Source organism: Amia ocellicauda, chromosome 20 (genome assembly GCF_036373705.1).
Source record: "Amia ocellicauda isolate fAmiCal2 chromosome 20, fAmiCal2.hap1, whole genome shotgun sequence".
Lineage (NCBI taxonomy): Eukaryota > Metazoa > Chordata > Actinopteri > Amiiformes > Amiidae > Amia > Amia ocellicauda.
Window position 1 is genome coordinate 17,670,295 of NC_089869.1, and position 24,135 is coordinate 17,694,429.

The window sequence follows — 24,135 nt, forward strand, 5'->3', positions numbered from 1 at the left end:
TCTCCCCTTTTCTCCCCTCCCTCTCACCCCACCCACCCATCTTGCTTCCAATCACTCTGAATCCTCTGTCAATAACCCCACGGAAACTTTACTCCACCTTCTCCTCCCTCTTCGCCCCTCCTCCCCCTTCTTCTCTGTTGATGATTTTGCATCCTTCTTCTCCTCTAAGATCACAGACATCCAGAAGCTCTTCAACAGCCCTCCCTCCTCTCCCATCCTGCCTAAATCTCCTACTAATCGATTTTCCTTTCTCATCATTCTCACCTCATTCTGACTCTGAACTTTCCTCTCTCCTGACCTTAGAATCTCTGGAACTGCTCTCGCCTGGTTTTTCTCCTTCTCATCAACGAATGGATCTACCAAGTGACATGACGAGGTTCTTCTGATCTCTCTTCTTCCACGAAAAACCGAGGAATCACCCTCGATCCTGTGCTCTCCTACACTAGCACATCACCACGCTGACACGCACCTGCGGATTCTAAACGAGCAACATACAGCGAATCTGACCCCTCCCCACACTACTCGACTCAGCTGCTCGTCCAGTCCCTGGTCCTCTCCCGCCTGGACTACTGCAACTCCTTCCTGGCCGGCCTGCCTGCAACTACAACCCGCCACTCCAGCTCATCCAGAACTCTGCGGCTCGTCTGGTATTCTCTCTGCCCCGATTCGCACACGCTACTCCACTGCTCTGCTCGCTCCACTGGCTCCCGATACCGGCACACATCCAGTTCAAGACATTGACCCTCGCCTACCGTTGTCTTGACCAGATTGCACCAAGCTACATTCAGACCCTCATCTCTCCATATATATCCACTCCAGACCTCTCCAGTCTTCCTGCACCAGAAGATAAACTTTGCCTCCTCTCCACTCTCCTTCCTCCCTGTCCCCTAAGTGGTGGAACGACTTTCCCACTGAAGTCAGGACAGCAGAGTCCTTGACCTCCTTCCGGCGATTACTCAAGACACACCTATTCAGACTGTACCTGTAATTTAGTAGTTTATTCCCCTCTGTGGCTCAACTCTCCTGTAAATGTTCACTTTATATAATGTTTTCATCATACTGCTTGCTTTTACATTGCTAGTATTCATGTTAGATTTCCCCTATGCCCCCTTCCCCTTAGCTCTTAACTATGTTTTCCCTTGTTAGCTATAACAATCTAGGATGTAGGACTATTTTGTATTAAACTGTATATTCTACCAATGCACTTGTGTAATTTGGAGCTTGTAATTGTATTATGTTTTAATCTGTAATTCTATACTGTATTATTGAATTTTTGTAATGCTCTTGTGTTTTTACTTTTTTGTATTAAAAAATGCCTCACAAATGAGACTGGGTAAAAAAAAGTACTAAACTGAGATTTCAGTATTTAACTAGATTACTGGTATTTGTGTATAGAAAGAAAGTTTGTGTAGCCTAATTATCAAACTAAATTTCAGGTAGCAGGAATCCTGAGGTTGCAGAATTGAAAAAAAAAAAAAAGAAGAATTGAAGGCAATTTGTTTTTGATTTCATAACGTGAAATTTAGTCATAATATGTAATACCAAAAACACTGGAGTGTTTATTCCATGAATGACAATCTATTATAAGGAGAATGTATTAATTTATTCCACATTGGCATAATCGCTGACCTCCAAATCCTGAAACAGAACTGAGGGTGCAGCCAGCAATATAGTAAGATTGTCCAACCCCCTTATAAATATTGAGTTGTTAAAGTGACAGGGAATGAAAACACCATCATGCTTGGATAATTACACACCTGTGCCTTGAGCCACGCCAGTCAGTTACATAATACGATTAATAATGTCAATGTAATCAATCCTTCAAAGTGTTTTAATTTTGGAAATCGTTCGAACCATAAAACAAATATGACTTTGGTAAAACAGCTGGATATAAGTTGCAGCCAAGCCACCATTAACCCAGTGAAGGACAGATTGCACTTGATAAAGCTGTGGAGTACACAAAAGCCTATTTTACAATATAATAATGATATAAATACACAACTTACCGTGTAGGTGGGCCGTCTGTCTGAGATCTCGGAAAAAATTCTGTGATTTTGGCATCCCTTTTCACAGAACTCATCGATTTGTCTGAGGAGGAGCCAGGCAGGTCAGGTTTGTCTGGACTATCGGTGTCCATTGCTGCAGCTCTCCTGTCTTCACTGCAGTCCTGGCTCCCATCTAAAGAATTGTCAGGACTACTGGCCTCTTTGGTCAAACTTTGCAAAAGTGATGCTTCTGCATCAGTCCTGGACTCAGCCACAGCCTTGGGGTCAAAAGTTTGCTGATGACAAATATCATCTCTTAAGGTCACCCTGCAGGGGTGGCCCTGACCTTCATTGTCAGTAGGCTGTAGGGAGTTACAGGTCAGTTTATCAGGACTCACCATCTCCACATCTTGAGGTCCACCTGCTTCTTTCTCAGGAGAAGAATCAACACGAACCTTTCCCTGAGCTTTCTCCATTGAATGGCTAGGACCTGGATTGCGTAACCATGTTTCTAGTGTGCTGGGCTTCTTAGGTTTTTGTTCAATAGTAGAACTTTTCTGAACGACAGCTTTCATTCTGATATTAGGACTATCCACTTGTGAACTCTTGCTTTTTGGTTCCTCAAAGCTCACAGCCTCCATTTTATCATTTTCCAAGAAAGCGGCAGTTTTGGTGGAATCAGACCTCTCCTTTTCCTCGTGCTCCAGATTTTCATCCGTATTTGTGCCCAACACAATTTCACCAACTTGATTGCCGAGCTTTAAGCTTTCTTTCCCAACTGAAGTGCATGATATTATAGCGTTTTTCCTGCTGCTTTCAACCTCTTGTTCATTAGACTTTGCAAGTCTACAGGAAAGGAAAAAAAAATGTTTCAGATTATCCACAGGTTGAAAAACAAATACTGTTAATCAGTTTGTCTCTTTAGCTGTTATCATAACGCACAGTTGCACAAGCTGTGAATTTTCAGTTCCAGTATTATCATATTCAGACAAATGTGATGCATCATGCCACAGTGGTTAAACACTCAGAAATATTTACTCCACAAACAAACATTTTCTAACTACCAGGCAGAATATGTACAGTAATAGTACAAAATACATTTAAAAGGCTAGTTTAGTGTGGGAAAAAATTAAAATAACAAACTTAACCAAACAGCTGTGAATGAAACAATTAATAATGTTGTTTTGTTGTTTTAATTAACTTCCCTATTTCTTATGAAAAACAAAATAGTTTTTATTTAAACTTCTGTCTAACAACGTTTTCAAGCCTTAAACACATGAGAGTATGTGAGCACTGCAGAACTCAAATTAAAAAACCTTTTCAAGTCAATTACAGAACTCTGAACTAGCCCACGTGTGTTGTGATTTTTGTTTCAATGTAGTCCACATGCAGAATATATCTTTAAAAAAAAAATATATATATATACATACTTTTCTGTATCCATTTTCACTTCTTCCATTGTGACAGCACAAGCCTGAGCAATCTTCCGTTTATCTGAGAAAGAAAATAGCCAAAATATTAACAAACTATTATTCTTTTCATATTATTGAAATACAAAGGATACAAATAGGAGATGTTACTTCTACAAATAGTGTACTTCTGAGATTTCCTTGATATTTAGCATGGATATAAAACATTTTCATCAGATTTAAATCGAAAGTTTATTACAGCATATTACTATTCGTTTACTGGTTATAAAACAATAGGAATATCAAGAAATGGTGCTGCTAATTTATACATGTTTAATTCCAATATTTAACCTATCTTCTGAAACATTCTGATGACCATGTATTGGTCCTTGTAGATGTCAAACTAATACGATTTAGGCTAATCACCTAACATAATGATGTATAAACGACTAAGGTTACACATGAAAGACAAAAAATAAAGACCTTCTAACTGATGAAAAGATGCGCTGTCCCGTCTGACTGAAAGCAGCTGTTGTTCAGTTGTCTTCGGGGTGGCAGGAGGTGAGCTGGTGTTAACTTCCAACCTCAGTCTCTTTCTTGTGGGATCAATGTCGGACAATGCAGTCATGCTAAAGTAATAAAACAATTAAATAGTATTATGAAGTATAACAACAGCAATCTGAATGATCTAGAACAGTAAACTACGGATATAAATCAGAAAGTTACATGGCCACAGGGAGGATTTTGATAGTTTTTCGTATTTCGGTTCTTATAGTAGCTGGTGAACATATAGTTTAAAATGTAAAGTAACCAACCAATTGCAGGTTAAAATAAATAATTAAATAAAGTCTACTTACAATAGGAATTTACTTAGAAAGGTGATATCCTTTTGATAGTAGTACGTCCAGGGGTTTTTAAAACAATAGCAGAGACCTGCTTTTCTCCATCTTAGTATGCAGCCCAATACTGATTTTGTAGCCATACGCGAAACCGATGCCGTAATGATCAACGTTTGCACTGCTTCATTATGATTTAAAAATAGTATGCGTCTTATTGTGTAGATGCAGCCAAGTTTAGAAACAAAACGTAAGCAATTCCCTCACCAAAAAGAACATGCACGCAAAACCGCAGATGTGCAAGCTCCTACATTTGTACAGCGTGCATATATTTCTCAATCATAGTTTCACCTCCCTAAATAGGCCACTTTTCTGCTGTAAAATATGAAAGTTCCTGTATACATAAGCTATCATTTCTACGGGGAATACTCTGTAGAGTTTTGCACAAACTGCTTAACGGCAAGCGGCAGGAAGCCAATCAGAAGGCCGCATTTCAGAAAGGGGCGGGCTCAAAAGGTAGGCTCTTCGCAACAGTGACGAAAATGACTTTGGTGTCGTGCTGACATTGCCTCGACGCGCCAATGGCGGAGAAAATGTACGACCAAGTAGGAATGGGAATGGGTAGAAGCAATGCATATGTACAGGTTTCCTTAAAAACGTAATGTGTTCATAATCAGATTATATTAATATATTATCCTTTGGAACAGTAAAACACTTTCAAAACCTTTGAAGTGCCCCGATAGAAAAAAGAGCACCCGTGAATTGATTGAAGTGATAGCACTGCACATGCGCACGACAGGCAGGGGTGAAACTATACTTGTACCAATCACTATATAGAGAGTCCTACATCTACAGATCACCAAGCATTACAAACACACTAGAGCTTTATTTTGATCAGATTTCGGACAAAACATTTGACCAATTTTCCATTAGATTACACACACCCATAGTTTTTCTCACTAGCGATAGGACTAAGAGAGGGGTAGGATGGAAGATATATGGTGTGTAACTTGGACTAGTGAGGGTGCAAACCGTTGCAGGATTAGCACTGCTTCACTTTTTCCCAGCAGCCTATTGGGATATCCATGTAAGAGACTGGCAGAGACTAGAACAGGTTGTGGCATATTACATTTAGATTACCCATGGGATGTGGAATCTGCCAGATCAAATATACATCCCATTGGGGTTGGATTTCTTTCCAATAAGACAATATAGCTCTGTACATATACCTCATCCTTGTGAAGATTTCATTAAGGTCCTTAAGAGTTTCCTCTCTTTCTGACTGTATGCTTTTCAGGTCTTTATTGTAGTTTTAGATTTCCCTTTTGCCCATTTTGTCAAATTTGGAAAATCCTATGCATAGGCCCTTCACTTTTGCAATAATTTTTTAATTCATGCATTACTTATGAAGCAAAAATAATCTCCTCACCCATCATGGTATACAAATTAAGGCACATTGAATGAATCAAACACAAAGTATGAAATTGGTCCTTTATTAAATTGCACATATGTTTGTTTACATATTTAAAAATATCTGATTGGTACAAGAGTAATATGGCTATAAAAACCAATCAATACATATAGCAAATACATCAAAGAATACATTTATTGTACATATAACATTTCATTCTGGTCCTTTGGAAGTTGTGTGCCCTATTCTGTTGCCTTGCATAACGTTTAATCAAAGTGGTATATAATTAAGCCAGCTATAGAAATGTTCTGCTTTTTAATACATGTAATGAAAGAAAATGCCAAGTTTTAATTGACACGATTAAGATCAATGTGTTTTCCAAAATTATGTGACGAGTCTTGATAGTTCATGAATACATTGTCATTTTCTGTCAGTCGAAATTCAGAACTGGCCAGGGCCCACTCAAAGCATCAGTGGCATTATGTGGTTACAATAATGGAAACGTACTGTAATGAATTGTAAATGTGAAACACCAAAATATGCCTACAATTTAAATCATATTGCACCACAAAAATAAAAGTGGGAAACCCAAGTGCAAAAGTGACTTTTATAGAACTGTGATTTAATGCTCCCCCCCCTCTAAAATAAGAATATTTATAACTACAAAAAGTAAAACCAGTACAAAGAACAATCAATAAACTATACAGTAGTAGACCATAAAAAGGAACATTCTAGTGTCCAAAGAAATCATGGTAGTGCTGTGGGTGGCATGTCCAAGGAAATGTCCAGAATGTATTCATTCCGTTGAAAGCGTTCAGTTTCCCAACAAAACTCCCAAATTAACTGTGAAATGGATTCACAATTTTCATTGAGATGTAGTTCTGAAAAAGACAAAAGTGGGGGTGAACAATTAAAGCACACATTTAAAATATTTTATTAAGACATGAACATAACTTGTCAGGGTGTGAACAATGAAAATATACACTCACCTAAAGGATTATTAGGAACACCATACTAATACTGTGTTTGACCCCCTTTCGCCTTCAGAACTGCCTTCATTCTACGTGGCATTGATTCAACAAGGTGCTGAAAGCATTCTTTAGAAATGTTGGCCCATATTGATAGGATAGCATCTTGCAGTTGATGGAGATTTGTGGGATGCACATCCAGGGCACGAAGCTCCCGTTCCACCACATCCCAAAGATGCTCTATTGGGTTGAGATCTGGTGACTGTGGGGGCCAGTTTAGTACAGTGAACTCATTGTCATGTTCAAGAAACCAATTTGAAATGATTCGACCTTTGTGACGTGGTGCATTATCCTGCTGGAAGTAGCCATCAGAGGATGGGTACATGGTGGTCATAAAGGGATGGACATGGTCAGAAACAATGCTCAGGTAGGCCGTGGCATTTAAACGATGCCCGATTGGCACTAAGGGGCCTAAAGTGTGCCAAGAAAACATCCCCCACACCATTACACCACCACCACCAGCCTGCACAGTGGTAACAAGGCATGATGGATCCATGTTCTCATTCTGTTTACGCCAAATTCTGACTCTACCATCTGAATGTCTCAACAGAAATCGAGACTCATCAGACCAGGCAACATTTTTCCAGTCTTCAACTGTCCAATTTTGGTGAGCTTGTGCAAATTGTAGCCTCTTTTTCCTATTTGTAGTGGAGATGAGTGGTACCCGGTGGGGTCTTCTGCTGTTGTAGCCCATCCGCCTCAAGGTTGTACGTGTTGTGGCTTCACAAATGCTTTGCTGCATACCTCGGTTGTAACGAGTGGTTATTTCAGTCAAAGTTGCTCTTCTATCAGCTTGAATCAGTCGGCCCATTCTCCTCTGACCTCTAGCATCAACAAGGCATTTTCGCCCACAGGACTGCCGCATACTGGATGTTTTTCCCTTTTCACACCATTCTTTGTAAACCCTAGAAATGGTTGTGCGTGAAAATCCCAGTAACTGAGCAGATTGTGAAATACTCAGACCGGCCCGTCTGGCACCAACAACCATGCCACGCTCAAAATTGCTTAAATCACCTTTCTTTCCCATTCAGACATTCAGTTTGGAGTTCAGGAGATTGTCTTGACCAGGACCACACCCCTAAATGCATTGAAGCAACTGCCATGTGATTGGTTGGTTAGATAATTGCATTAATGAGAAATTGAACAGGTGTTCCTAATAATCCTTTAGGTGAGTGTAAAATGTGCAATACAGCGGAGAACAGAGATGATGGAATCAAAAGGTAGCACTTACCGGTAGTGAATACAAGAAAATTCCTACGAACAGAAGCACGATTAGAAGAATAATAATGCCAATGAAGATCCACTTAAATCTGCGCCATACGATGAATTTCATGGTCTTGCATGGGTTTGTGAACCAGAAGAATGAGGTTTCTGGACGACTATTTTATAAAAGAAAAAGGAAAGGTTAACAGGATATAATTGTCTACCAAGTTATTTAAAATGATGAATAGTTACTGCTACAAGTCTTACTTTGGAGGATCTAGCTTTGGGTTCATGTTTGGTTCTTCTCTTCCCTTCCCAGCAGGTCTTTCATCAGCCTCTTTCTCACCTAGGATCTCCAGTGTCATTTCAACTTTACCCTGAGAAACAAAGCACACGAGACAAGCAGTGAGGATAAGGGAAACTTGGATTCTACAGTGCGGATGTTTAAAACTGATCTATTCAGAATAGAACTTAAACTTTCTACATGCATAGCTTTGAGGCAAAAACAGTTTACCAGAGCCACAGTACTTACAGCAAGCACTTTCTTTCCATCTTCCTCTCTGACACAAGGCCACCAGCCCCTCACAGACTTCTGCTCAAATAAGGAGGTGGAGGGGTGACCTTTGTGGGGCACTGAGCCGGTGACCTCTGGAATCACCTTCAGGCTGCACTTCTCAGGGGTTTTGGAATGAGGTATTAAGTGGTGCAAATCCAGCTCCAGAGTCCCTAAGATGGAAAGTTTACAAATATATGAACACCCATTTAAAGCAAATTGTATTATCATACAAGAGACCATATGAGACTAGAACTGATAAAAAACACTTTAAAACAAGAAAAGTTAAATAAGGACAACAAACATGAACTGTAGTACTAATGAAGATAATTATCATCTCCTCACCTAGGTAGTCATCCAGTGAGAATTTATCATTGTCCCAGATCTGAACAATTAACTTTGGTGGTGTCCTGAACTCTGTCTTGTCAAGACTCCAGAAATGCTCCTGTTTTTTTTTTTTTTTTTTTTTTTTTTTTTTTTAAAGAAAAAGTGGAACAAGGAATTAAATATATTATTGGCTCAATATACATTATTATTTATTTTCTATGCAGCAGTTGCTCAATTTAAACCGAAAGGAGCAGTTTCTGTAGGACCATCTTTTACAAAAGCTCACCTTTTTGGACACGAGACAAAGCTGCTCAGCTGGCAGGTAATCAAAGTGATACACCAATCTCCAGTTGAAATTGCCATCTCCATCCAGGGAACGGTAGTGGACATCCGTCTTCTGCTTGTCTTCTTCCATGCCAGGCATCCAACTGGCAGTGTATTAAAAAAAGGGTTTAAATATCTAGAATAACCTACTATGATCAAGAGCTTAATTTCAATGACACGTATGGTTGGGGGCCAGTTTCCGGAAAAAAAAATGTTTTTCAATTGCTTTACCTACATAAATTGTACAAGTAAAAGCAGAAACTATTCGACAGTAATACATGTTAATTTGTAGCTTTATGAGAATGGCCACATCTTGTTCATTTACCCCTTGACATAGATATCGCTCATACGTTCTCCAGTGATGCTGGTTTCATCTAAAATGACTTCAGAGGTGTTCCAGATGACGACACGCAGGAAATATCTAAAGATAGAATTGTAAAAAAAATACGTAATCAATAAAAGTCACCTCTGGAATCTGCCAATGTTGAATGACTCACAAAAGAGGTTGTACCTACTTTTTAGGTTTGCGAGGAGAGATGTCAAACGGAGGTCCAGGCAACCCGAGGCTCTTTGGGAACACGTCGACCCACATTTGAAGCTTTCCCTAAATGGAGAGAAAAAAAAAAAAGCATGAATTAAGCACAACAAACATTAATTGTTAAGTGAAAATGTTACTTCTTGTCCCGAGATTGGACAGCCCCTGACCTGTGAGAGCGTGGGCTGAAAGGAACTGTATAGAGTCCTGGTCTCCACGTGCTCAGGCACCAGGCCTTGAGTTCGGAGCACATGCAGAGCCAGACGCTCATCCGCTGGGCCCAAGTGCTGGTGGATCACTTTGTTAGTCTCTGTTCAGAAACACACAATGGAAAACTAACTAAAATCTCCATAAATTTAAAACTTTTAAAATAATCCCAACAAAAACAAAGATAGTTGTGCTCAGTAAAGATATAAAGATAAAAGCAAATTAATGACACATTATACTATTGTTTAAATAACATTGTTGTAAATAGGACTGTCGAGGGTGTGAATTCTACAACTTCAATCATACAATTCCAACTTGTAAAATTTGCCACAAAACCCCCCCACACATAAAACAAAGTGTTTCACTATCACTACCATTATAATGTATTTAAAGAACAGATGGATGCTAAAAGAGGAAATGCTTCTGAATTAGTCATGCATTTAATGGTAGTACCAGTCACACATTAGGATGCACATACCAAAGTCAGACAGACTATATTCACGCCCTCCGAAGGCTATAGTGTTGCCATTGTCCGAGGTGACCGGGGGACGGCAGCCCTTCAGCCGAGCCAGATTCTCCAGAACCTTCATCGGTTTCAGTTGGTCTCGCCATTGGTTGATTCCAGAACTGTTCAGAGAAAATGCAGAATTTTACATGACAGTATTTTGAAGTCAAAGAGTCTTTTATAAAACTTAAAAAAAAAGGCACTCACACACAGTATGACTGAGGTAATCCACAATAGGACCCAAAGCGCGAAAGGAAACGGTTTTCCAGATCAATTACCGTCTCCCCTACTTTCTCATCACTGCTCAGCATGTCATAGTCATAAACTGAAATCTTCAGGTCTTTGTCTTGCGGAAGGAAGCAGGTAATTTCAAACATTCTGCAGGAAGAAAATAATCATACCTCGTTTAATTGTACAACATGTTCCATTTTCCATTGCAGCTTTTAAAGTTATGCAAATAAAAAGAGAATCTTGAAAAAATGTATTCATTTCAGAATTTTTGGGATACAGGGAATAAAAGGTGGAAAACTAAATCATAAGCTGTATTACCTTCCAAATGTGGGATTTAAGGTATTTGGCTTATAGTTATCCCGGTCTTCAATGGTCTTCTTGCCCAAAGCAATCTTTATATAAGGATCACACTGTGAAGAGAAAGTTTATATTTGCAGTGATTTAGAAGTGAAAATCTATACGTAAAATATCTATATCTAACATTATTTTACACCATGAAACTGATCGTAGTAACTTGTCTAATTATGTACATAAATCTGTTGCAAGAGATATGTTCTGCTCAACAAAATCAAAATCAGCGGCCCAACTCTGGAGTGAGCAGACTGACCTTGCCATTGTTGTCTTTGGGCTGCAGGTCAATTCCCCGAACAATGTAAATCCTGACCACCGTCTCCTGCGGCCCACTGTCGGGAAGCTCTCGAAACTGACGAGGAGGGGCAGGGACTCCGGGGTCATCTGACAGAGCGTACATTCGAAATGAGCCCTGGGATAAAAGCACGGGTTTCATTACAGCACTTATTAGAAAGCACACACAAGCCAGCTTCTTAAAGTTATTTCAACTTCATGTAGCTAACATCCACTAGATGGTGATGTAACATCAGCAACAAACATTCATAGGCCTTTACTGAGGATGTTCATTTATTAGAGAGCTCATTTCCCCATCATAAACGTTTCCTTTCAGTGACTTTGCACTTCCCCAAGCTTTCCGTTTCATTGTCGCATTGTTCCTATGGGCACTTTATCGTATTTCAAGTCTTTGGTCTTGAAAATCATTCACAGGTACGTGCGTGAAAGAATGTGAATTTCCAGAGAGCTCCTGCCAGTTCTCCCTGACCTTGAATTCTCCCACCACCGTAGGATCCTCATCATCGTCATCATCAGCTTTGCCCCTCTGCAGCTTGAAGGTTTTACAGAAGTCATTTAATCCTTGGAAGTCTGGGACTTTCTCGAGTTCCTCTTCATACACCTAGAAGAAAACATTATTTATTGCTCCCCCAAATAATGACAATTAAGACGTCTGTATCCTAGCCTATAGAATAATCTGTAGTACAAAAAATGTTTCAAAGATATTGACTTGAGCCTAATTTTGCCCACACTTTGCAAAATTACAAACATTTAGTCAATTAGTGGTTTATGGTTTATAGTCAGGTCACTTTCTCCAATAAAAAAACGAAATTGGGTACACGTCTGAGATTTAGGTCAAAGGGTTAGTGAAAGTTTTGATATGGTTTAGAAGACCATGGTCTCTAAAATACCCACTTGCTTTATTTAAAAAGCAAATAATTGCAAGGTTACCAGTATTACTTACAACTATGAATATCTAACTTAGGAAATGTTACCTAAATATGTTCAAAAGAAGGTAATAGATGTGGGCAAGTTCAACTCTATCCTTTATACTGAGAATTGTAGTTTGTTTTTAAAAGGTGAGAAACACAACCACCTTCAGGTCATTGGACTAAAATAGGCCATATAAAATGTTAAACGTCAACTATCTAACCATGTCAAAGAGACTAACCTTTATCGTATCATAGCCTTTCTGAAGGTAAGGCCCACACCTCTCATGCTCTCCAATTGAAGAATAAAACTTGCTCCACCAGTCGACCGATTCTTTCTCCTAAAACAGGAGTGAGGGGAAAAACGAAGCAGCTTTATTTCACGGCACACTACACTAAAACCCCAAAACGCAGTGGGAAATCTAATTTCAAAATGCTTGAACAGTATTGCAGTCTAATTGAAAATAATCCTTAGACAAACAATACAAATGGTTGTAATATAATACAAAGCAAACCAAAACATCCCGTTTATTACATATTTTCCCATACAATAATAACAAGATTAAAAGATTTAGAGATTGACTAACTTACCTTTTCTGCATGCTGTCAATGCAAAGTTGGTAGTGGATTGCAATGGGTGAAAGAGAAATAAGACCATAAAATAGCAAATTTAATAAGTGTACAGATACAAAACATAGTAGCTTTAATGCATGATTTCATATACTAAAACTGCATTAAATAAGTGTGCTGTTTTCATAATACACTAAATATCTTGAGCAATTTATGCTAAACCATACTTTAAAGACAGACCACTTTATTTAATGCAGTGATTTATTCAATTTTTATTACATACCTTCTTAATTTATAATGTTCCAGCCCTATCATCTTTCATTCACCAGACAATTGCATAGGCATTTGCTGGGATATTACAATTCTGATTTCCTCTCCAAAATTATTCTTAAAACCACAGGAAATTACTTCAGTAAATACACAGTGCCACTTCCCATTCGTGGGTGAGATCAAACTTCTCCATTGTGTTTATACTTTATAAAATCTGTCATGGTTTCTTTCCCCAATCTAATTCCTTTGTTTAGTGGATACTTTAATTGTTCCCAGTACCAGTGCTAGAAAGTGTTTTTGCTGCCCTTTTTCCACACAGGAGGTATGTAATTCAGTTTGAGAGCTAGTGTCAAACTCTTTCAATAGAATACATGTATTTTGTAGAGATTTATCCAAATCAGACATTCACTTATAGAATTAAGTCAAAACCACCTTTTACCAGCTCTATTTAATCATGATCTACTTAGAATTTAAATTTAAAATTCCACCAGCTGTATGAATACAATTTTTACAGCAAAATAAACTACTTGAATTTGACCCAATACCAAGTTATGCCCAAGTAATACATTGTTAATAACCCAAGTGCTTCATTTTCTAATCATGGTACATTTCTCCACATAAATAATAAGACCAGTAAAGGAGATTTTGGAGAGAGTGACAAAAAATAGTGTGCAGATTTGAAAGGCAGTGTATGAAGTTCAAGTCAAAATATGGCGGTTTCCAAACTTATATATCAAAAGGGCTTCAAATTCATTTTTTATATACACACAAACTAGACCAAAACAAGGTTCAAGTCTTTGGAAAAATAAGCCAAAAGACCACTCCGTGTTAAAAAAAATACCTCAAATAATTATCTCATACGTATATAGTATATGAAAAAACATTTGAAACCCAGAATATATATGGTGATTTTAACTTCCTAAATTTGTATTTGAGAAATCCTAAATGTGGCAGTTCATTGAACTCGGAACATCATACTCACACTCGCAGCATCTTTCACTCCAAAATCCCTCTAAAGAAGAAAAAAAATCAGAGAAGAAAAGCCTTGGAACAAGAAGACCTGCCCCCAGCTGGACTGTGACCTAGAACATCATTTCCAACCATACATACAAGTCTTGCTGTCGTGGTGACCATTTTGCTGACAGCAGCTGACATACTGTATACAAACTGCAATTCAGAATGAACCGTGAGACTAATTTTTTGTTTTGTGTGGTGGGAATACATAGAAAGAAATAGTACATGCTTGTAAATTTCTCAAAACAATTTAAATACAATATCAGTTATGAAATATATCCTTGTGAAAGTAAGCATCTGAGTTTTACTCCTGATTAGACCATGTATTTAATTCTACTGCAGTTCCACCACGATTATCTCAGGACTGTTTCAGCAGACCAAATTAAAATGGAAATTACACTAATTAAGAACAAAACACATTCACAGTTCAAACATCCACCATATTCTACCTACCTGGGCCTCGAGCAGCGGCCTCCTGTCTTCAATGTCAATGATTACATCACGAGGGGCAGACATGAGAGCCACTGCAACACATACATTGGCCAAAATTCATGGAGATTCAAAAGAATAGATGCTACCAAGCAGTTTGGCATTCCAATTAACTGATGTACATGAAAATGTTAACTTGACAATCATCTCAAATCATAACCAAAAGGTTCCTTTAGTACAGCGATGCAAATTAAAAATCACCACTTGCGCCCAAAGGCAAGGAATTTGGTGCATTTCCCTAGTCCCCAATGATTTTAACAGCCCCGCACTGTGGAAACCTCACATACCTTTTGATGACATTGCAACCTCTGCCTTGGTAACATAGGGGTCGCAGCGGAACTCTTCCAGGGAGTCTATGGTGCATTGTCCGACAACCGGCTTCCTGCCAAAGGGCCTGTGATCAATCACCTTAATCACTATGGGAGGGGTGTACATTTCCTCCTTTGGCAGCAGCTGCAATGTTGGAAACAGCAGAATGCAAACACTTCAAGAATATCTATAGAAAGCAAATACCTAAATTCAAACAAACTCTAAAATTGATCAGAGAAAATCTGAATTCAGAACTGAAAACAAGACCCACAGGTTGAGGGAGGGAAAAAAAGAAATGCAATAGGAGGCAGATATGATGCACTGCTAGGCTACTGCAATGCATCTTATCCTTCGAATTTGACCGGAGAGTGTCTACAGAGGTTTCAGATTTAGTACCACTTTCAAGAAGAGGACAGATCCAGGAAAGTTGGGATTCCTCTTCAGGTTCTTGATGACGGCAGACTGAACGGTCTCCCCCCCACACTGGATGATGAGGCTTGGGGATGAAATGGCTGCAAGCTGGTACGTTTTCATGTTTCGCAAACCCCATGTGAGGATCTGTAAGAAACGGGTAAAATGCCCGGGCTCTCAGGGATAAGACAGTTTTGACTGGAGATCACATTTAAAAGTCAAAACAATAACCTAGCAAGATTAAAACTCTCTGAATTTAACCTTAGTTACGTTGGTGCTCTTCATTAGTACCACATGAATGACTCTACTTACCTCAATGGCTGTGAGCTGAACCACAGGTCTGATCCCTTGTGGTACCATGTACAGCTGTTCTGCCCTTTTTGGCGGAACAATGGGCAGGTCGGTCTCATCCCCCTATTCAAAGACAAATAAGGGACTCTTAAAATGTGGCCTGGGATTAGGTACTGCCACCCCAGGCAATTTAAAGAGAACATTCAAAAACACAAATACATCATGGCAGTGATACAACGATCAACATTTCAGTGTGCAGTTGCTTTCCGTTTTGATCATGTTCAGAACACAAACAATTCTTAACTTATTTAAAATAATCTACACTCAGCATAGAAGTCTTATATAGAGTGATTTTTCAGCTCATTATTTCAGTTATTTTCTGATCAGGGGTCATCTTGTGAGCACTGTACCGTATTCTTCAGGATGAGCTCTGCGGCTACCAGTACTTCTCCAGCAATCTTGCCTTTGTGTTTTACAGGATACCAGAGGAGCTTTGGAGAGATGTCCATCCCTGGATTGAGCTTCACCAATGGAGGGCACATGCTCCTGCCCATGGCCTCATCTTTACCCTGCACACACCGGAGAGAGTCACTCACCACCAGTATGGTACACCTACACATCTATACCACTTACAAGCTTTTTCATAGCAGTTACAAATAAGCTGTTCCGTGACACCCTTTATGCTTGAATTGAAGAAAATGTTTATGCCAAAGATTGCACGTGCTCAAAGTTCGTAGCAAGAAGAATGGAAGCCTACCACTTGGTCAGCGTCATACAACTCAAGGACCACATAGGGGGGGTTATGAGAAATCGTCTGGGGGTCCCCATAGATCTCAACATCATTGAAGATGAGCGTCTGGTCCCACGTTGGGTTCAGGGTGGCCTTTATGATCTCGGATGTTTTGCTCAGATGTAAAAAGGATACATGGGCATATGGATCTGGGAGAGAAGATGAGAACAGTGATGAAGAGCAAAGAAAAGGGCATATCAAAAAAGTTATGAGACCTAACAAAAACCATTAAAGGATATACATTAAAAATACAATAAAAGATTAATTAAATCACCCCCCTTCCAACTTATCATAACAAAAATCAAGTAAAGAGGTTATCTGATTTCCCCCTCCATGTAATACACATTGTACCTCATACATTTAAGTCTTACCTGAAAAACTATCTTTGTCCATGGCCAGAAGGTTTCTAGCCTGGTACACGTAGACTCTGAGATGATAAATATAGGACTCTGTATGGAAAGAGTAATTTAAATTCATTTTAACTCTTCAAATTGCATAAACAAATTCAAAAATGTTTTCCTTTGGTTCAAGTCAATGCTCTGGCCTTGGATAACTAACTTATAGGATCATTAGTATCATAAAAAGTGCATTGGCATACATTTTACAAATATTTAATGACTAATAGTCTTCAGTTTTGGATTATGTCATTGGTTTCCCTTGGCATGCATTAAGGGACTTTGCAATGGATTCCCCCGTTTTCCTTTTACTACTTCAGGAGACAAGGGGTGCAGAAAGTATGGGTAGGAATAACAGGATACACCATTGGTGTAGCATGTACATCAAGCACTCTGCATCACAGACTCACTGTCAAAGCTGCAGGAAACTGTGGGTGTGTTGGCACCAAACAAAGATGTAGCAGTCTCCTTCTTGGAGCTCTTGTCCTCTTCCTCAATTCCCTAAAACACAATCCAAACAAACGAGTGGTGAGCTTAAACTCAATAATAAAGTATTATGCTAGCTGTTCCTTTCTAGCTTAAAGAGTGCAAATAAGACTTATTTTCTTAAAAAATTACCAAAAAACACAACTAACAGTAATTGTGGTTTTCACATGCAAATACTTTTTGATTGGTCCTGTACTCACAAGCGCTCCTTCTAATTTAAAGATGGCTGATGCTCCCAGACGGTCAGAGGGAGCCATTTTTCTCCTCCATCGTCGGCGGCGGAATGTGTCCGTACTACGCAACTTACTGTGGAACTTCCAGCCAATCAGGGAGGAGTACTCCCATCCTTCTCGATCCACAACATCTTTCCTCTGCCAATCAGACATTGCAACAGGAAGTACAGTTATAGCACAACCATGGAGATGGCAAGAACAATTGTAACATGAGTAGATACCCTACATTCAACTTAATTATCAAGGCAGTCTTAAGGCTGGTTTACACTCTGATGCTCGACCATCGCCCGACCACAAACTCAGTGACAGCGAGCTGTCCAGCAATTGTCACCCAATCAAGTTACTTGTGACATCCATCGCTGAACTGTAAATGCGCAGCAATGCTCCAGCTAGTCTAGAGCCAAAACAGATTAGAGCAGACATAGATTAACTGCTTCTTCATTTACTTCATTTTTCGGCAGCTTTGCTCTTAAACCGGAGACGCGGAAAAAAATTATATATGCGTGAAATACACCTTAAGAGAGCAATTTGGAGAATACCACAGACTGGTACAATAAATGAAATTGGGTGACATGGAGTTTTTAAAAATCTACCCATCGAGTACCTATCACACCAAGTGAAAGGTTAACATTTACCCTCAGGTAGATATATCTAATGTCATTAAACATGCTTATAGTGTGATTATATTTAGATAATGTAAATGTGTGTACATTTAATTAAATTTGAAAACTAATGCACCTTTTTTAAGAAAGAAGATAAAGTTGTGCATCAGCCTTAGGTATTAAATAAACTACTGTCCATGCCGAAAGTTAAGTCTAGATTGTAATACAATTGCTATTCTGTTTATAAATGCATATGGGCTAATGACATAACTTACATGGGCTGTCCTTATTTCTAAACTATCCTTAACATATTACATTTTAATGATTTACACATGCCTAAGCTTCATATATTTGTCAAATGACAATGCAATGACATTATGCGTGGGTAAAGACGCATTGTTAAAAATGTCACGTGATGGGAAAATACTCACAGGTGGACGGCACTTGAAAAGCAAATCAATGCCCAAGCATTCAATTTTTTGCTGATCTTTATAAATCAGCTCTGTCAACCTGGTATATACAGGGATACGAGGTTATTGCGCCGATCACGATTAATGAAATCGCCTAGCAAAGGGGTCAATGACGAGGTCAAAGTTCAGTTTATTTGAACTCCCAGCGACGCGAACAGTGACTGTCATTATCGACCAGGGCGACTGTCGCCAGAAAGTATAAACTGACAGCAACATGACAACGATGATTGCTGGTCGCTTTGCTCTTCAGCGACAGTCGGGTGACTGAGTGTAAACCATAGGAAAAAATAGGGTTAGGCTTATTTAAAAGCATGATAAAAACCATCTCTCTCGATGTAGTCACGCTTGTTAAATCCTTGTTTTGACATTGCAAGGAATACAGTAACTGCAGCATGGAGTAGACAACAAAAAGACCCCAGCAGTAAGCAAGTTTGTGTCTTCCTAGCAGTTTTCCACCTCTGACAGAAAATAACCCAACACAGGGATTTTAAAAATTACCTCCACTGGCACGTGAGCACCGGAAACTTTCTTACGCGGACGGATCATTCTTCTCCGTCGGTGAATATGGTACATTTTCTCAGCTGAGACCCAGGACTTCGGTTTATCATCAGGAGGAATAGTTATTCCATACTCCCAGCCTACATTCAAACAAATCAGTAGATGGGGAAAAAAAAAAAAAAAACATACTGTGGAACTAAAATCTGTGAGTTTATACAGAGATGGCCTCAATAGAATGGAAAATATTGGTTATAGATGGAGCTCTAGGTTAACAAAAAGACCGATCAGTGCATCACAGGAAACCAATACAGAACCATTTCAGAAAGTGGCGATTTACCCTTTTCATCCACAGCACGATTGGTATCACAGGTCCACTGATCTTCCCATTGCCAACCTGAAGGGCATTCAATCTCATTTAGCCCCAGGGCTTTCTCCCCATTCTATAAATACAGCACAAACATATACATCATTACTTGAGAATACAGGTGTGTGCAATACGTTTATTGATGTGAAGGAAATTTAACACATGGTTTGAACAGTTTGTCGTCGAGGTCATTTAATTACAGAATAATGAAGAATAATGGAGAATGCAGCAGTGAATACTCACCACGTCTGTAAAGGCCATCTCTGCTTGCTTCCACTCTCCCCCAGGGAAGCGAGTCTCGTTCTGATAAACCTCATCTGTGAACTCGGTGTGACCCGCATCGGCTTCACTCAACAGGCTGAAATTATATTTCATTCAATGCCAAACAGTAAAATATTTTTATTTATTTTTAAATAAATATTGATTTTAAAGTAATCTCTTGCCAACAGGACCCAGCAACAGAAAGTGCCAACATAGCTCCATTTAGTTTGTTTTTGTTAGAGGTGTGGATTTGTTGTCCAGCACTGAAATGAATGATCTCACAGCACTGCACTTTGTTTTCCAAGAATATATTACTACAGCTAGACAATTCTACAGCCTGGAGAAAGATATGCAACTACTTGTCCATTACTCAGAATATGGAATTTCAACCTATTGGGTGAATGAGAATCTAGATTAAACACTAGGTTTAACTCACTTTTTCTCTGGATCCACAAACCAGTCTCCCTCCCACTCCCAGCCTTGTGGGGGCATGAAACTCTCACGCTTCAGCTTGATCTTCCCAGTCACATCAGAAAACTTATGGCGGCCTACAAGACCAGTTGTGCCCCAGTTCCCAAAGACAAGGGCCTGATTTTCATACTGTGGGAGAGAGAGTGTGGAGATTAAGAAATGGATTTAAACAAAAATAAGGTTCCGAAGAAAACATCAAAATGCAAATAATTTTATTCATAGACATTTTACTAAATGAGAATCCTGGTGCTAAAGTCAGGAAGCAGATGCACTCATGCAACAGTTCACTAAACATGTATATACATACAAATACTATGGATATCCACACAGTTCACAATCCAATCAGTCAATGAATTATCCATCCTTACCATTTCTGCAAACACACTGAACGTCCCATCTGAAAAATTGTTGAACTTCTTTTCGTGTGCAGATAAACCCAGCCACATATTGACTCGTAGCACAACAGGAATCTTCAGGCCTTTGTTTTTGTCCATGGGGTACTGAAAGGAAGATAGCAATTCAGTCAGCTGGCCTGATAAGTGATCCCACAGTGTAGAGGAAAAAAAGTCAAATAAAAAAAAAAAAACAGTAAAGTTTAAAGTGTAATATTTGCTAAAATATATATTTCACTTTGTACAAATATTGATTGGTTTATTTATTTGCAGACACTCTTATCCAGGGAGACATACAGTTTACACAACAAGCATTTTAAGCTCTACAACAAAAATGCACAATCAATACATTACAGTATGATCGTGTGTGGTAATGAGAAACTTAAAAAAAATCATAAATGGAATCAGTTAAATTTGGCAATAATTTGGAAATATTCATGCAACAGTACCTGCATAAAGACGGTCTGGGTTTTCCCAGAGTATTTTCCACTAGCCTGGTCATCGTAGGTCGAGTACAGAATCGTGTGAGCAGGAACTCGTGCAAAGGCCACTCTCTTCTCCCCACGCAACATCCAAATGATCACGTCCGGTATGCTGTTCTGGGGCTGTTAGACAAGACCAACGTTAGATGCATTCTAAAGGTCTCTGCTTGTAAAGGCTTGCGTGTATGTATACGGCAAACCTTAACTACTTGCCTCTTCTGCCAGCTCTTTGAGTCTCTCTAACCAGTCTTCGATGTCTACCAGGGTTGCCTTCACGTCAGTCGCTTCCTCTTTCATCCGTCTTGCCGAGTCTCTTATACGCTCTATTGTGCTGGTGCGCAGTTTCCTGATCTGCATGTCCAAGGAAGTGAGGTTGGGCTTTCCCTCCAAATCTGGTACATTAAAGCTAAACAAATAAAACCACACGTTACCACAATTTAGCAGCAAAGTTCATGGTCTTTCTGATTCTGCCATTTAAAATTATCTTTAGGGAAGGTAAAAATAGTTAAAATACATGTATAAAATAAATGCATACATAAATACAAACGCCATCCACTGTGACAATGATTAATCACATGTCCTTTGTGGTGACTGACCTTTCCATTTCAGATTTTATTGTCAATAAATGTTTGATTAATTCCCAAATTAATCATCTCCCCCACCCCCTTTTTCGGTTTAGTTTTTTTTTTTTTTTTTTTTTTTTAATTCCTTGTCAGTTCTTGGTGTTACCTGGTCAGATCATCAATGAACTGATTGACAAGTTTCAGCCAGAGCTCTGCCAATCGCGTTTCTGAAACTTTAGCTTGAAGAGCTGTTTTCAGTGTCGTGATGTTGGATTCCTGGAACAGACAAGGCAAACGAAATTTGGTTGAATGTTTTATTTTCCAATTTAATAAAATAAAAAATAAAACATTCAAAACACATGCAATCACTTTACTACATTCCCCACTTTTAGCATGCAAGGCACATTACTTGCACACAGTGTAGCTATCCAACCCATACTGTTTGGCTATACCATACATATGTGAAATGATTCATTCCTGGGAAAGATTGGGTCAGCTTCAAGGATTATTATAGAAAAAAAATCTCACCAGGCGCTCAATGACACAGAGCATGAGGTTCACAGAATCCAGTCTGTGACTGACATCCTCCCAATAAGATGTGATGATAACCACAGGTTTTTTATTAGCCCATGGTAAGTAATAGTAAAAATTACCTAATTAAAAAGATAAAAAATGTACAGATTACATTTGTGAATATAGTAGAACAATCATTTTTAAATTGATTAATTGAATTGCATTTTATTTGTTCATAATATCTTAAATCCTTACCATCAAAAACAGCACAGGTGTACTGAGTAGTAGATGCCAATGGCTTGCAAGTTGAGTCAAACTTGTTGCCATAATTGCCGATGCTCACTTCAAACTGGATAGGTTCCCCGGTGTCTTGAATCATGTTGGCTGTGTGAAAAACAGCACATAAGCTGTATTTCCTCCGTCGCTGGTATTTCTATAAAAACAAAAAACACTGAAGTTATCCAAAATAAATGTTCAGTTCACTAATGTTGTCCACAGACTAAGATCAAATCACAAAAAGGTTAAGAAGGTGGGTTTTTGTTTTGTTTTTTTGTTTGTTTTTATATTAATCACAGGTTTACAAAGTTCAGCACAGCATACTAACCTGGGCCACTAAGATGTCATCTCTGGGAATGTCTTCAACTTTCTTGTCCGCTTTCCCATCAAGAAGAGTGGAGAGTTCAACCAGGACTCTGCCACGATAAGCGACCCCCTCACCCTGCCAAACAATCACATTTCAGAAAAACTGACAGCTACTTAAAATACAAAGCTTTTAGCACAGGAGAGACCTTTATGATTTGCAGTCTTCAGTTTCTTGTTCTGAATATGTGCATACCGTATTTTACAATGTATAAAACGGGTCATCTCGCATCACTTACCACTTCAAAGTTGGCAGCTTCCAAAGATGTGCACTGCGATATGAACAAAATATTGCCTGACCTTTAACACCACAACTAGGATTGTTTTTGGAAACAGGGTAACAAAAAAAGGACCTCACCTATCACTAGACTGTTTGCCGTTCTCTCTTAACAGGATATATTCAAAAATTATATATAATACTTTAAACTATTTTAATAATTGTAAATACATGAGCTTTAAGCCTTGGTTTGATAATAGAAATGTTCATTGGGATGTTTTAAATAAGCAAAATAGTATTTCACACTTAAATACCCACCTGCCCAAAATTTAATTCATCGTAAGGGTCCGGAAGACCAGTGAATTCTCTGGGGCTGCCATACAAGTTTATATAACATGGTCCAAAGGCAGGAAGAAAGCCCACTTCCGAATCCCCAGTGTTTGCTAAGAGAACAGCCGAATAAATAAGTTAATAATTTTACTGAAGAACTGATCTGCAAGTGGGTACTATAACATTTAATATAATACACATTGGTGGCATATCCACACTATTCAATGAAAAAATACATATACAAATCATTATTCTGTATGGTCTTAGATTCATACAGTCAAGGAGAAGGCTATACAAATGTATATAGAGGTACCAATGAAATAATGGGCAGATAGAACTTCTATTTTTAAAACCTTTGCAGAAATTACTTAGAAAGGCTACCATGAATGTACAATCTGTGTAGTATAATGCTTCAAAAGTACTCAACTTTGTCTATGTTTATAAAACAAAATATATTACAGACAAAACTACAGATGTATTAAGTATTATGCTAGACAGCTATAATGAAAGGTTAGTATGTTAGATTCTACTTTCTACAAAAAGCACAGCACTGAAGGAATGATACACACAGCTGCATATAAAAAACAACAATGTCATTGTTTTTGTTCCCTTGCATATGCAAGGACATCTTACTCACCATGGGTTATTCACTTAATTTTGCATACATCCAATAAAATATTACTTTCTAAGTGATCCATTAAAAGTTTAAGAACACCAAGTAAATCTTCTAGTAAACTAGAAGAGCACTTAACTAGCCTACAGGTTCTACATAGCACAGCAGAAGAAATATCCTAAGTAATAGAAAGATTAAAAGCAAGCACACAAGACAAGGGAAACGTCATGCTCCAGCAGTGTAACCCTTTAAGTGCCATGGTCTGCCATGCAGATATGGGCCTATAATTCGTAACTTTGCACCTACTATAAAAATGCAATACATAGAAACCTCTTAATCTTGTCTTTTGTTCCAC

At 38.7% G+C, this 24,135-nt stretch overlaps 2 protein-coding genes across 7 annotated transcripts in view; both read right to left on the minus strand.

Moving 5' to 3' along the window:
* The window catches only part of parga (poly (ADP-ribose) glycohydrolase a), a 46,962-nt gene extending 42,271 nt beyond the window's left edge, over nucleotides 1-4,691 (minus strand). The window contains exons 1-4 of the mRNA XM_066692769.1: nucleotides 4,252-4,691; nucleotides 3,878-4,023; nucleotides 3,416-3,479; nucleotides 2,007-2,831 (exon numbers count right to left, since the gene is read on the minus strand). Coding sequence (XP_066548866.1) covers nucleotides 2,007-2,831; nucleotides 3,416-3,479; nucleotides 3,878-4,023; nucleotides 4,252-4,376 — 1,160 coding nt within the window. The 5' untranslated portion in view covers nucleotides 4,377-4,691. The remainder of the gene's footprint in view (nucleotides 1-2,006; nucleotides 2,832-3,415; nucleotides 3,480-3,877; nucleotides 4,024-4,251) is intronic.
* A 1,016-nt stretch (nucleotides 4,692-5,707) lies between these two features.
* The window catches only part of myofl (myoferlin like), a 39,060-nt gene continuing 20,632 nt past the window's right edge, over nucleotides 5,708-24,135 (minus strand). For 2 of the 6 annotated variants that reach the window (XM_066693474.1, XM_066693471.1), the window contains 37 exons: nucleotides 23,156-23,280; nucleotides 22,586-22,699; nucleotides 22,237-22,414; nucleotides 21,997-22,121; nucleotides 21,635-21,744; nucleotides 21,119-21,311; nucleotides 20,873-21,028; nucleotides 20,400-20,531; nucleotides 19,997-20,160; nucleotides 19,543-19,657; nucleotides 19,273-19,375; nucleotides 18,936-19,075; nucleotides 17,333-17,503; nucleotides 17,057-17,147; nucleotides 16,623-16,700; nucleotides 16,219-16,400; nucleotides 15,872-16,030; nucleotides 15,483-15,584; nucleotides 15,156-15,317; nucleotides 14,738-14,903; nucleotides 14,415-14,485; nucleotides 12,699-12,710; nucleotides 12,350-12,448; nucleotides 11,669-11,800; nucleotides 11,162-11,317; nucleotides 10,873-10,964; nucleotides 10,531-10,701; nucleotides 10,297-10,445; nucleotides 9,782-9,921; nucleotides 9,592-9,680; nucleotides 9,402-9,497; nucleotides 9,039-9,180; nucleotides 8,771-8,870; nucleotides 8,405-8,598; nucleotides 8,140-8,249; nucleotides 7,901-8,048; nucleotides 5,708-6,522 (listed from right to left, as the gene is read on the minus strand). In XM_066693474.1, coding sequence (XP_066549571.1) covers nucleotides 6,481-6,522; nucleotides 7,901-8,048; nucleotides 8,140-8,249; nucleotides 8,405-8,598; nucleotides 8,771-8,870; nucleotides 9,039-9,180; nucleotides 9,402-9,497; nucleotides 9,592-9,680; nucleotides 9,782-9,921; nucleotides 10,297-10,445; nucleotides 10,531-10,701; nucleotides 10,873-10,964; nucleotides 11,162-11,317; nucleotides 11,669-11,800; nucleotides 12,350-12,448; nucleotides 12,699-12,710; nucleotides 14,415-14,485; nucleotides 14,738-14,903; nucleotides 15,156-15,317; nucleotides 15,483-15,584; nucleotides 15,872-16,030; nucleotides 16,219-16,400; nucleotides 16,623-16,700; nucleotides 17,057-17,147; nucleotides 17,333-17,503; nucleotides 18,936-19,075; nucleotides 19,273-19,375; nucleotides 19,543-19,657; nucleotides 19,997-20,160; nucleotides 20,400-20,531; nucleotides 20,873-21,028; nucleotides 21,119-21,311; nucleotides 21,635-21,744; nucleotides 21,997-22,121; nucleotides 22,237-22,414; nucleotides 22,586-22,699; nucleotides 23,156-23,280 — 4,709 coding nt within the window. In that variant the 3' untranslated portion in view covers nucleotides 5,708-6,480. Of the gene's footprint in view, nucleotides 6,523-7,900; nucleotides 8,049-8,139; nucleotides 8,250-8,404; nucleotides 8,599-8,770; nucleotides 8,871-9,038; nucleotides 9,181-9,401; nucleotides 9,498-9,591; nucleotides 9,681-9,781; nucleotides 9,922-10,296; nucleotides 10,446-10,530; nucleotides 10,702-10,872; nucleotides 10,965-11,161; nucleotides 11,318-11,668; nucleotides 11,801-12,349; nucleotides 12,449-12,698; nucleotides 12,711-13,929; nucleotides 13,960-14,414; nucleotides 14,486-14,737; nucleotides 14,904-15,155; nucleotides 15,318-15,482; nucleotides 15,585-15,871; nucleotides 16,031-16,218; nucleotides 16,401-16,622; nucleotides 16,701-17,056; nucleotides 17,148-17,332; nucleotides 17,504-18,935; nucleotides 19,076-19,272; nucleotides 19,376-19,542; nucleotides 19,658-19,996; nucleotides 20,161-20,399; nucleotides 20,532-20,872; nucleotides 21,029-21,118; nucleotides 21,312-21,634; nucleotides 21,745-21,996; nucleotides 22,122-22,236; nucleotides 22,415-22,585; nucleotides 22,700-23,155; nucleotides 23,281-24,135 lie in introns of all 6 variants that reach the window. The other 4 variants (XM_066693473.1, XM_066693470.1, XM_066693475.1 and 1 more) reach the window with 2 other exon arrangements.